Source organism: Miniopterus schreibersii, assembly GCF_964146895.1.
Source record: "Miniopterus schreibersii genome assembly, chromosome: 8".
Classification (NCBI taxonomy): Eukaryota; Metazoa; Chordata; class Mammalia; order Chiroptera; family Miniopteridae; genus Miniopterus; species Miniopterus schreibersii.
This window is the reverse complement of record NC_138109.1, coordinates 10,346,460-10,359,836: the sequence shown is the minus strand read 5'-3', so window position 1 is coordinate 10,359,836 and position 13,377 is coordinate 10,346,460. Positions and strand designations below refer to the sequence as shown.

Below are 13,377 nucleotides of genomic sequence, written 5' to 3'. Positions count from 1 at the left end.
TACGTATATAACCATCAGCAAGTGTTATCTCATCTGTGCCTCTATCTCTTCTGTACAATAGGACAAACAGGGTTGTTGTAAGGTTTAAAATGTTAATACAACAGTGACTGATAAATAGGGAGCACTTAATGGAGACAGCTATTATTAAAATTAAAAAATTTTTCCTACTAGAAGGGTATGGTTTATTTTTAAAATACTTGATTTGTTAATCATATACCACTTCCACAAAAACAGAAACAAACACACAACACAAGAACCAACAAAAAAGAAACCTATTTGTTTGCTTAAATGAGTAAACACTTAATAAAAAGCTCTGTGAGCAATATAAAACAGATCAGATTTATTCATCTTAAAGAAGGTATGAGAGAGCTGAGAGATAAAATACACACATATTGATATTGATAAAACCCTCCAAGTATTCTAAATTGATGTATTTAAGTGTTAAGAACAAAGGAATTACCAGAATGGAAAATTTTGTGAAGATAGTCATATTGAAAAAAATTAAATTTGGGGCAGGTTCTTTAATATGGCCTAGGCTGAGAAGGTAGCAGCAAGGCAACGTGAGAATCAGTACCTATTAAACAGGTGTGGAGGATTGGGGAAAGAAAAAAAAGGAAACCTAGAAAGCGACAATGACTTAACAGGGCTGTGATAACCTCAGGAGCCTGGATCTTATGCCTTTGAAACAACTCTGTCTATAACTCTTGAACAGATATATCTAGAAACAGTACTTTCTCTGGAAGCCTTTTCTTGGAAATCTGTGCTAAAAATATTTTTCAAGAGAAGTCTCAAAGTAGAATTGCAGTAGCTGAGGTAACAATTTGAGTCTCAGAAATGTACTAGAAATGTAAGGGGGCTGAATAGCCAGATGGATAAAGGAATGGGTTGGATAGTCAAAAAGACAAGAAAGGCCTGGAAGGATCCTGGGTAGAAGTTGTAGGTCTTAGAGATGGTGGCTCACCCAAGGCAAAAGAATTAAGTACAAAGAAAATGCAGAATCATTACTTCTAGAACAGACCACAAACAATAATCCTGCTTTCCCAGCCCAGTGGGTTGTTCCGCATTTGTGACATCAAACAATGCCCCTAGAATGGTTTCCACAGTGGTGGATTCACTACCTAGCTGAGAATACTCTCTCAAACTCAGGTAACATGTAACAGTAAAATAATAAGATAGAATAAAAATAAAACATACTTCAGACATAAAATGCCTCAAAAGACAATTTGGTTTTTGGTTGTTACCCCAACATTCCTCTATGCCTTATACTGTTGACTATGATGTCATTGTTGAAACCAGCTTCCTAAATTTCTAAGCTATAACCCCACTAACCTGATTAATGTCTATCTTCAGAGTTTTTAGCATGAAATTCTTAGGCAGATGCCTCTGATAAAACCTGGTAGCACAACCACTCACAGTCCTACTCATATTGTTACAATAACAGATTTATTGAGATGTAATTCACATACTATAAAATTCACCTTTTTAAAGTATACAATTCAATGGTTTATATCATATGCACAGAGCTGTGCAACCATCACCATTCTCTTACTTTAAAACATTTTCATCATCCCAGAAGAAACCCCATACCCATCAGCACTCCCTCCCCCACTCTCCTTTCCCCCCAGCCCCTAGTAACTAATCTACTTTCTGTCACTAAGAATTTGCCTAGTTGGAACATTTCATATAAACGGAATCACCCTATATGTGGTCTTTTGTGCCTTTTTCACTTAGCACAGTGTTTTCAAGGCTCATGCATGAACCTTGTAGTTGTCAGAGTTCAGAGTTCATTTCTTTTTATGGCTGAGTAATATAGTTCATATTTTATATACACACACATTCCTTTTCATGGCTAAATAATACTCCATTTTATACACATACATCAAGTTTTGTTTATCCATTCATCAACTGACAAACATTTGGGTTGTTTCCACTTTTTGGCTATCCTTTTCATTTTCCCCCCACTGCTCTGTTTTCTTCCTAATTTTCTATTCCTCACCTGAACAGGAAATTAGTAATGTTATTATAATCCTGGTTTAAAAAATGCCTTGAAATTTTCAATGGTACAGACTCTCCTTAGAATTCACTGTTCTATGCAGAATTTCTCCCAAATGAAAGCAGAGATCACCTCGAGATGAGTCTTACCATTGTGAAAATTAAGTAGCACAGATGAGGAGGCAAGCTTTAATCAGAGTTATAAATGCATAGGGGCTATTCTAAGGGATTTTCTACCAGCTTGCATCCAGGATTTAATTAAGAACTTTTTAGACAGTATCAACTTGAGATTTTTTTCTTTGGACCATAAATTCTTAAGGGCAGAGGTCATGACACCCATTTGTTCTGTGTAATATTAATACAGTTCCAAGAAAAAAGTTGAGCCCTTAATGCTAGCTGAAAATAGAAATATTAATAATATTTAACATTTATAGAGTGGTTAGTATGTGTCAAAAATTGTGCTAAATGCTTTACATGTTCTACATTTCATCTTCACTACAGCTTTATGAAGTAAATACCCTTTATTTTCTGGATGAGAAAACAGACTCAGAGAGGTTAAGAAACTTGCCCGAGGTCACAGGGAAAGAGAAAGGAAAAGCTAAGACTGAGGAATGCCAGGCTGCTGCCTTAATATCGACCACTACACTTTACTGCTGGTGTTTAGGTTAACCAAATACATCAAAAGTTACATTCAGATCCTATGCCTATGCACTCAGAAAATTGCTGATGTTTCTAAATATAATAAGACTTTGTAAGTAAAAAGCGAGAAGCTGACAGTTTATCTTGAATGTGAATGTGTGTCAGTCACCCCCCCAACTCACCCCCACCCCCACCTATTATCCTGAAGGGTTTAGGCAGAGACGTGAAAGAACAGTGATAAGGCCAGACCTATATTGTAAAGAGATGACTGCTTGGGTAGAGAATGAACTTGAAGGGGGACAAAACTGGAAGCCAGGGAAATGAGAGGCATCCATGCAGAGGTGCAGGTCTAAGACAGTGGTAGAAGGGAAAAAAGAAGAGGGGACAAATCAACCACCACATCAGGTAAAACCAGAGAACCCTGTCAAATGACTGTATGTGAGAGAGAAGTAACTCAAGGGAGAAGTCCATCCACAGCAGCTCCAGGAGTTTAGCTTCTTTAGAACCAGTGCCACTGAGATAAAGGAACAGGTTTAGAGAAATAGGTGATTAGTTTGGTACTGGACATGTTGAGTCTGAGATGACTTGGGATTTTCAAGTGGAGATATTCAGCAGGCAATTAGTAATATCAGATAAGCTCAGAAAAGAAATTCAGATTAAGATATAAATTTAGAAGTCATTAGCAAATACCATTGGAGCCATCTACCAGTAGAGTAGATGGAATCATACAGGAAGAATATGTTGAATAGTAACAGAATTAGAATATGACCCAAATATGACGGAATATTTTTGGGGTGATGAAACTGTTCTTTATTTTGACTGCAGTGTTGATTACACGATTCTATGTGTTTGTCAAAATTCACAGAAGTGAATGCTAAAAAGCGTGACTTTAATTGCATATAAATTATACTCAATAATTTACTTTTTCTAACTAAAAAAGAAAAAAAAGAGAGCAATCAATAGTGTTAAATGCAATAAAAAGACCAATAAGCTAAAACATGTCCACTGCAGTCCTGCTGAGGGAAGTTCAACTAGCCTGTGGGGAGCATAAATCAGATTACATTAGTTGAACAGTAAACAGAGTAGAAGTGGGAATGGTAGACTCTCCTTGAGAAGTCTGCTTGAGAAGCAGCAAGTTGAGCATATCTACAATGAGAAGTGTGTGGAGAGGCATATACATATGAGACTGCAAGGGAACAGCTAATAGACACATGCAAGTTTGGATAAAGGCAGGTTTGAAGCTTGGGCAGAAGGCTGAAAAAACGCATTCTCAGTACAACTCAATTTTCTTAACAAAAAATGACACAATGCCACCTGCTGAGGGAAAGGAGAGCTAGGTTGAGTACAGGGTTTTACAATAGGAAGGTCATAAAAAAAAACGGTGTGTGTGTGTGTGTGTGAGAGAGAGAGAGAGAGAGAGAGAGAGAGAGAGAGAGAGAGAGAGAGAGAGAGAATCTGTAGAGGCACTTGCATTCACTGTGGTATGATTCTGTCCAGGAGTGCTCTGCCTACTGGAATTTAAGAACAGAGAAGATGGGGTGCAGCACTATTTCTCAAAAGGAAAAAGGTATGCAAAAAATCAGAGATATTGGTAAAAGAGTGGCTCAGATAAACATCCTCGCCCATCTCTGCTCATGTTATTTAAATCCTACAACCTGCTGCTCCTCCCAGCATTCCTTTCCCTGCTTGATTACTTTCAGAGCACTTAAAACTTTCTAAGATACAACTAGAGCAGGGATCTGGGGATTCTTCATTGATGAATCTCAAGTGCCCACAACAACAGTGCCCAGACCTTCATAACTATTTGTGCTAGAAACAGGTGGCTTTCACATCTCCTGAACCTGGGTCACACGCATAAATGTATAATCTCTAAATCCTGAAAATGTGAAAAGAACTTTATGGTAATGTGGAAAGCATGTCAAAAAAGAATAATATAAATATGAGGTAAAGGAAGGCTTGGGTTGTAACTCTTCCTGTGACCTGAGAAACCCAAATTACCACTCCATGGCTTATTTTTATTATCAGCAAAATAGGAATAGTTATATCCCAGAAATAACTGCTTAAATCATAAAATTAATGCATGAAATGTCTGAGAAAAAGCTCTGTAAACAAAGTAAGGTGACTTTATTATGACTGTAATTAAATTACTAAGTACTATTAATAAAGCAATAGAAAACGGAGAAAAGATACATATCTTAGGAAATGCACTTTGGAGATTTTTCTGCATTAGTAGGGAAAATTACTTAGTCAAAGGTATTGAAAACAGTCCTCAAGACTACTGTGTGCAAGGCCAAGATGGATACTGGAGAAAGGGAAAGCTTTTAGCAAGACGAGGTGTTCTGGAAAAGAGTTCCCTTTTGCCTAAAAGAATAGCATCTCCCTGAACTGTCTGGATTACCCTGTCTGGAGGCAGGTAAATACAGTGGTTTCTTTTGGACTAGATTAATTACTAAGTCTGAGGAAAAGAGGAAAAATACTGAACAAAGAATCTACGTCTATTCATGGAGATATGCATGACTAAGTTAATTAATATCCTATGAATGAAACCTCAGGGCTCATGTTGCAAAGAAATGAACTACTGTACACAGTGGGTAAGTGTAGACCATGCGAAGGGGAAAGGAGGAACAGGGCATGGCGCTTGCCAGAAGGCCGGGCCCCTGAGCCTGTTAGTAAGCTCAACCAGCAGGCGTTCAGGCTCACTGTGCAGCATCTGAAAGGCAGAATTTGATCCAGCGCAGTATTCTCCAGAGAATGCTTAAGATTTCTCAGTGGAAGGCAACAAGAAAGTAGGAATGACATGGCAGAAGTGTACTTTTAAGGCAGCTTTGTTAAAAATATTTTTACAAATAGGGCAGGGAAGCCCTGGCCAGTGTGGCTCCGTGGTTAGAGTCGGCCACACACTGAAGGGTTGCAGTTTCCATTGGCCCTGGTCAGGGTGCGTTTGGGAGGCACTCGATCGAGGTCTCTCACATCAATGTCTGTCTGTCTCTGTCTCCCTCCCTCCCACTCTCTCTAAAAATCAATGGAAAAAATATCCTCGGGTGAGGATTAACAAACAAACAAAAACCAAATAAGGCAGGGAAAACCAATAATTTTACACTTACTTATCCCTAAGGATCACTCAGACTCAAGACTCTGAAAAAGGGAACTGAAGTTTCTGCTGGTTTTGATAGATGACGTGGAACCAGGAATATTAAGGAAGTCCTGTTGCAAAGGTTCCAGAACATATTTCTCTAGATGAATATGAGAAGTTAAATTATAAGGGTGTACATTAGGAGAGGCATTATGCTTGTGGAATACTCAAACCACTGGTTTTCTATTTTTGGCCCCAGCAACTTAACCTTCCAGGGATATTTCAAATACTTCTCAGAAGGTGTAAGTTGAGTGAAGCCAAAAATAAATGTCAAATTCCCTATTCCTGTTGCTGACCTTCAGGTCATGGTTTTAAAAATGAGTCTTTTTCAGGTTAGCCTACCAAAACTGAAAGACTTATTTCTCTGGCTTTATGCTCATTTATGTTTTATTCCTTTTAAAGTACTTTCAATATTCTTACTGGAGAGAATAAATCAGGAGTTATTAACAAAACAGTTTTTCCCCCTGAATTAAAGTATGCTCCTTATATACTAAAGGAAAATGAAATCAGAAGAGAAAACATCAGTTGGATTGGCTAAATGGGTATTTTATTAGTATCACTCAAAACATACAATCGTATCTCCATTAGAGAAATAAATCTCTTATCTTGTAATCTACGGAATATGGAAACCATCCCTCAACCTTAGCTGAGCTTACAGGACTATAAGGGAAACTCTTGGAAGCTACATAAATGAGACAGTTGCTCCTGCTGCTACAGCCATATATACACTGTGGGATGCTGTGTCAGTCCCTGTTACTATGGAGTTTACATTTTAGCATCCATGTGGGAGATAAGAGATCTTGAATCCCTGCAAAGTAAAGACTTGGAATTGAGATTCTCACAAAAAGCTCTGAGACTCCTAACAGAGTGACAGCCTCAGTGAAAAAGTAGCTAAAACAATAAACAAAACAAAACAAAACAAACTAGTGAACCAACACAGAAATGACAAGGAAGAATCGTTGGTGGCAGCTAGGTGGAGAGGGACTGTCATCCTGAAAAATAGTATCCATAGGGAATGTCTTCACACTTTGTTTAGGGTATAAAAGGAGTTTGGGCCCTGGCCAGTGTGGTTCAGTTGGTTGAGGTTGTCCTGTGCACTGAAAGGTTGCTGGTTTGATTCCTGGTTAGGGCACATGCCCAGATTGAGGGTTCGGTCCCTGGTCAGCGTGCATACAAGAGGCAACCAATCGACGTTTCTCTCTTCCCCTTCTACCCCCAACTCACTAAAATCAGTAATAAAAAATTACAATTGCATTTTATTAAAAAGGAGAGGCGGGGGAAAGAGATTTAGGACATTAAACTCAGATTACGTTCCAAGGCACGTGGTAAATAAAGTAAACACAAGCCTGCTTTGAGAGGTTTTGTCCTCAATCTACATCCAGGAAAATTTAGCTTAAGATGAGTTCATAAGACAAATTTATAAAATATACAGAGAAATAATGTACTGTGAGCGAGAGCCAGAAGATAAAATAGAAATATTATAAACCTCCCTCTGCCAAAAGAATTTCAAATATTAGTTTTATGTTAAAGAAATAATAAAAAATAAAAGTCACTATTTTTAAAGTGGAAGAGTTCGTATTCTACAGTATATGCATTCAGGAAATTGTACAAATGAATTCCTGGATGAGGAACGGAGGTTGTTTTTCCACAAGTTCTGAAAGTCTCTTTTCTTCCCTGTCAGATACACACAGAAATCATAATACAACTCCCTAAGACTTTAAGAAACGATCCAATTAAGTTAGATTTTTGCACATTTAATTATTGCAGTGATCGTGTGAATCAAGTAATCAAAAGTCTGGCCTATTTCTGAGGCTTTTCAGAGTACACAGAAGATAAATACACACAATTCTCATTTTACAGGGCTTGCTCTTCAACACCTATGTACCCAGAACTGCTGCATTTTGCTCCACTCAGAAATATGATCAAGACTAATTGCAAGAAAGTGTTTTCCAGAAGAAAAGGAGAGACCAGACCCCTAATGTCTACCTTTAATTACTGCTTTAAATAAGTATCTCTGTACCAACTACTGTGGATTTTTATGCATTACATCTGTGAAAAGCAAATGATTTCTGAAGTAAGCTTTAAAGTGGTTCATCTTCAGGCGAAACAGTAAGAACTACTCTCAAAATCAACAACAAAAGACTGGTATCTAAACCAAACTGTTATAATTTAATAACCTCTCAATGTAAATAAGGTACAGTGAATGAGTAAGTGCAAATAAGATTGTAGTCATTAAGAATATGACAATTTCAGGTGGACATATATATACATATATATAAAAGAACGATAATTTAAATTGTCCTTGTTAATTTTTGTGGCAATAACATTAAAATATATTTGTACAGAAATGAGGGGATCAAGAATGTTTCTGGCAGCCTCATAAAAATATAAAAAAATGCTAGACAGAGTTACATGGGTTCATGAAGTTCATTTACTTTGTATTTTGAACAGTGTAGGATAAAAAGGGAAACTATAGAATTTTTGGTGCCTTTAAAAACACATTCATAGGTTAAAAAATCATGAAAATAGAAAAATGCCAAGACACATCCGTTCTGACATCACTAACCTCTACCTCATCCCTAATCAAGCAAAAGACTGATTTTTCTTTTCCAGCTATCCACTGGTTTACAATGAAAAATCTATAGATTCTCTCACTAAGGTGTTGGTGACATTTTACTAATTCCAAGAGTATTTGCATTTCACAAAAATGTACCATAGTATGAAGATTATTTGATCCAAAAATCTGTTTGTCCATTTATCCCTGAGCACTGACTTGCAACATTAGGCCACCTAATGGACAAACTGCTTATAAGAAGACTGTTGGCTGAGTGGAAGTATCACTTTGGTACAGTCCTGCTTTACACTTATTTCAGTTCTGAAGTATGGTTTGTATCTTTAACTTGTATTCCATATGATTGCGTTGTTTTTCTTTGTTATGTTTATTTAAAATTTGTTCTCAATAGCCTCTTCTATTCTTGGAACTACCGCATCTGCGGTCGCTGTTGGATGGTAAGTCTCAGGCAGGTATGAAAACAACGAAGGGTCAAACGAATCACATTCTCCAACCAATGAGTGTACTTTGGGGGACATTCAGCTGTAGCCGCACAGAAACCAAGACTGTTTTTTCAAAGAGTGACTGAAAAAAAAGCTGAAGGTCATCGCCCTAGCAAGGAAAAAGGTTCCTAAGATAGTGATGGCACTATGAATACTGATGCCAATGGAGGCCAGTCTATTGAGGAAACAAGTGATTTACAAACATTTATAAGTTTTCTCCCTGTTCTGACTGCCTTGCATTGTTTGCTTTTCTGCTCTGGCTTACTGTGTTGAACTATATGTTCTACTGTTGCAAGAAACCAGAAACCTTCCAGAGACATTCATAAGAAAATGGCCTCAAAAACTGAGCTGGGTAGAAAAGCCACATCTTAAAAGTGGGATCAGTTTTTGACTCGTCAAGCTTCCCTATCAGAAAGCTCAAAACAGACAATACTGAGGATGTTGGCGAATGAAACCTCCCCAGTGCGTATCTACATAAACTGCTGGGGAGCACACATTTGTCAAATTGTGTAAGTTAATCTGACAGGTATACAGAAAGCAATTATACAGCGTAGGGCAATGTTGCAGAACACAGGCTATGCTGACTTGTTAAAAGCCATATTCTTCTGTGCTAGTAACTTCAGAGCAGTTGATAAACCTCTGATAACTTTTGATTATAAAAACCCAATGATTAGGTCCTAAGATCCTAGGTGATGGTATATTAAAAGAAATAATTTTGAATTGTGAAGAATACACTGAAAATATTAATGATAAAATAATGATAATTACAGTAGAAAATAAACTTGTAAAAGAAAATGTGGAAAAGCAGTAAACTTATCTGCAAGTCAATCAAAGAGGGCACTTTTATTTTTCAGAACTAGTCACAAACCTTTAACGTTCTGATTGCTAATTTCCTAAATCCAGGATTAAAGAGGTCCTGCACTGAGGCATTCCTTTAAGTTTAGGATGGACTGGGTTTTAAAATTCTGAGAGGACAGAATTAGGGATTACAGGTCATGCTAGTTTTAATTGGTTTCTAGCCCCAAAGCAACAAAATCAACCACTGAGGAACTGATTCATATGAACAAGGCAAAAAAATAAAAACAAGAAACACATGTATGATGAGTGACATATACCTTGGAGGCATTTTGTATATTTGAAATTTCATTTGCATTTTTAGACAATGGAGCAAACAACTCTTTTGCAGGCTGCACTAAAACATAAATACACCATTGCAGAAATCAGACTAGGAATTTCAGCATTCATTTGATGTTTCTGGAAGTCAAGGAAAGTAGCCAATTAAAAAATACTCAGGTATCGCTTCTTTTTCATGTTCAGCAAGCATATAATTAATGGCAGGATAGCTTACCTGGGACAGGGCTCTTTCTTGAACTCAAGCTCTGAGGCTCCACCACCTCTTCTGTCTGCCCATCTGCATCTCCCTCTGTTTTGTTTGGAATCTCTCTCGCATCTTCACCAAGGCAAGTTCTTACACTCTCATCCTCTTCGACTCTCTGGCCTGCAGCGGGGGCACCAGCAGCACTAACATCAGTGGCAGCAGCGGGGACAATGACTGGTGCGGGAGGAGGAGAAGCTGGAGGAGTTGGAGGAGATGGAGAAAAGGAAGGAACTGTGGAAGGGGTGATGGGAGCTGAAACACACTCCACTTTCATTTCTTCCAGGGGATTTTCCAGAATCTCCAATTCAAGAGTCAATGGCAACACCTCCTGTTTTACTAATTCCACAATGCTCTCCGTGGCTGCTAATTTTTCACTAACTCCATTCACTTCATTAATTATGTTAGTACTAGAAATCAGTGGAATATCATTAGGTGCTACACTACACGATTTCTTGCATATATCATCATCAATTACATCCATTTGTGAAGGATCTGATGTTTCTGTGCAAGATGTGGGGGTGGGTACAGGAAATGTGTCTTCTTTTGAGGAGGAGAGGTCACATCTGTCATCTAGAGCAGTGGTGAATATTGGCTGGCTACTAAGAGCAGCAGAGGTGGGGGAAGCAATTGTACTTCGAGCAACTGGAGAAACAGCAGTTGGTGACGGAGGCAGAGGAAGCTCTGGAAGGGACTCTGCTGCAGTGGTCTCAGCCATCTGGCCCACCTGTTCTTTCTTCTCCCCACTAAGGACTAGTCTAAGCACTGGGGTCGGAGGCTTTAACACTGGATCTGGTTTTGGCTTCTCCTCTGGGAAAGAAACAGAAAGAGAGTTTTAAGAGTAATTCCTGGACGAGAGATTATATTGCATTATTTTGGGCCAATTCTTTTAATCTCTTACCCTAAATCATGGGTAGCGAAAGAGATCAAAATATTAGACATCTGCCATTTTAAAAACATTGTCATATTTTTTCTAGTTATACCCACTATTACATGGTCTCCAATACATATACGGTTTATTTTGGAGGAGAAGGAATCAATTCACCAAATGATTACGTCAAGAATACAATGAAAAAGCTCATCAAAGCTGAAGCTAAACCATTCTAGAATGGGGTGGGGCTTTTCTTTAAGGTAGAGATACCTTCCATCTCCACTATATCTTGCTCCCTGTAGAGATTTTTTCTAGCAAGATCATACTCGAGTGGCAGGACAGTTCAAGGGCAAATAGAGATTAAATAATTATAGACTGATATTTTTATTCTCTATATTTCTACACTTATGGAATTTTTATAAGGAACATGTACTACTTGTTCATTTATCATCAATGAAATTCATTATCTATCAGCAAACTAAAGTTCCTGATCATAAAACGAAGTTAATATTCAGATATTCAAGTCCAATAAAAAAAAGAGCACAACATATATGTCTGAAATACTTGAGAATAATATATAAAATGTGTGTGTCTGTATAGACACACAAAGAATAGCAAGGGCAAGAGAGAAATAAATTGGTAATTATAATAAAGGTACCAGAAAATGTAAGAAACTCTAATTCATGAAAATTTCCATATTTTAAAATTCTAGGTAAATTGATAATGTGATTCATCCTTGGGAGGATGAAACCCAAAGGAGATTCAGATTTTTTTCTAGCTTTGTGCTTCCTTAGCACAACAAACAGGCTCCAGTGAAAAAGCAGATATTCATGAGTACGTTCATCAAATGCAAACAAAAATTTTAAGCACTATGAAAAGATAATCTAAACTGAAAAGGACTTTACTTTCTCTGTCAGAAATCTTTAGGGATCAGTGAAATCTTTAGGCATACGACAAATTGTGGTGAACTAAGTCCGTCAAAGAAAACACAATTACTCAGATAAATAGATGGTGAATATTACCAATGAGTTGTTAAAGGCTAATTTATTCACTGCAACTACATTTACTGGACTTAAAACTCACTTTAATTTATGGGCATAAAGGTCAGTACTTCTTAAATTGAACTCTGCCTATTTATTGTAGTGGAGAAATAAGATCAATAGGCTCTCACTGTCAAATCCCTCAGATTAAGTTGCCAGGGAAAGAGACAAAAATATTTCAAAGAAATATATCTAATATATATGTGTGTCACATATAAAATAAATACATATTAAAATATCTCTGATGAAAATAATTTCCAATTCCTTGGAGTAACTGCTAATGGGTCCAGTCACCCAGATTACAGGATACCATTGTGAAAGCATATCAGAATAACACTCATTATACATAGATGCAGGAAAGTAAACCGTGGAAAATAATAATTCTCACATTAACAACAAAATAAGAGTATGCTGATTCAATTATTAATTTTGGGAAATAAAATTTGTGATACTAAAAACAATCAAACAAAAAGAAGACTTATGAAATTCCTATATACTCCTGAAAAAAATCTAACAATAAAAAAAATTAGGAACAAAAAGTTATTTTGAGAGCTCCTTATTCTGAAATAAAAGCTTTTTAATTCAATCATTAAAACTTTAATAGAGCATCTTTCCAATATGCCAAAGTTGCAGAGGTTCGATCCCCCGTCAGGGCACATACAAGGACCAACCAATGAATGCATAAATCAGTGCAACAACAAATCAGTGTTTTTCTCTCTCTCCCTCTCTCTCCCTTCCTCTATCTTTCTAAAGTCAATAATTAAAAATTTTTTAAAAAACCTTTACTACAGAAAGCTGAAAACTATAATGAAGTAGATCTAAATAAAGATTATGCTTTGCAGAGACAAGATGATTTGAAATTTAATACATTGCATTAAAAATATTTATAACATTTGACCATCTTTAGGAACTTGGGGGAATTCCATTTTTAACAATTTTTTCTAAAAAATGACCATTGAAGAGTGAAAAAAACCAGAAGTTCGGCATATTTAAGGCAACACTATAATAGGGAGGAAAAAAAAGGGAAACAGACTAAATGTGTAACAATGAGGGATTTATTAAAGAAATGATCGTCTGGACATATCATGGTATATTATGCAAACATTTAAAATAGGGTTTTAAAAGAGTACTTAAAGATAAGACAAGTTTATACTAAAAGATGTTTTTTAAAAAGCAAGACACAAAACTTTATGTAGTGCACAAGCCTAATATGCTAACCTAAAAAATATGTAATAATGCCCTGACCGGGCAGCTCAGTTGACTGGAGCATCGT

At 36.9% G+C, this 13,377-nt stretch overlaps 1 protein-coding gene across 31 annotated transcripts in view; it reads right to left on the bottom strand.

The window, feature by feature from the left end:
• The window catches only part of EIF4G3 (eukaryotic translation initiation factor 4 gamma 3), a 234,008-nt gene that overhangs the window by 76,666 nt on the left and 143,965 nt on the right, over nt 1-13,377 (bottom strand). For all 31 annotated transcript variants that reach the window (XM_081145840.1, XM_081145844.1, XM_081145846.1 and 28 more), the window contains one exon: nt 10,167-11,003. In XM_081145840.1, coding sequence (XP_081001966.1) covers nt 10,167-11,003 — 837 coding nt within the window. The remainder of the gene's footprint in view (nt 1-10,166; nt 11,004-13,377) is intronic.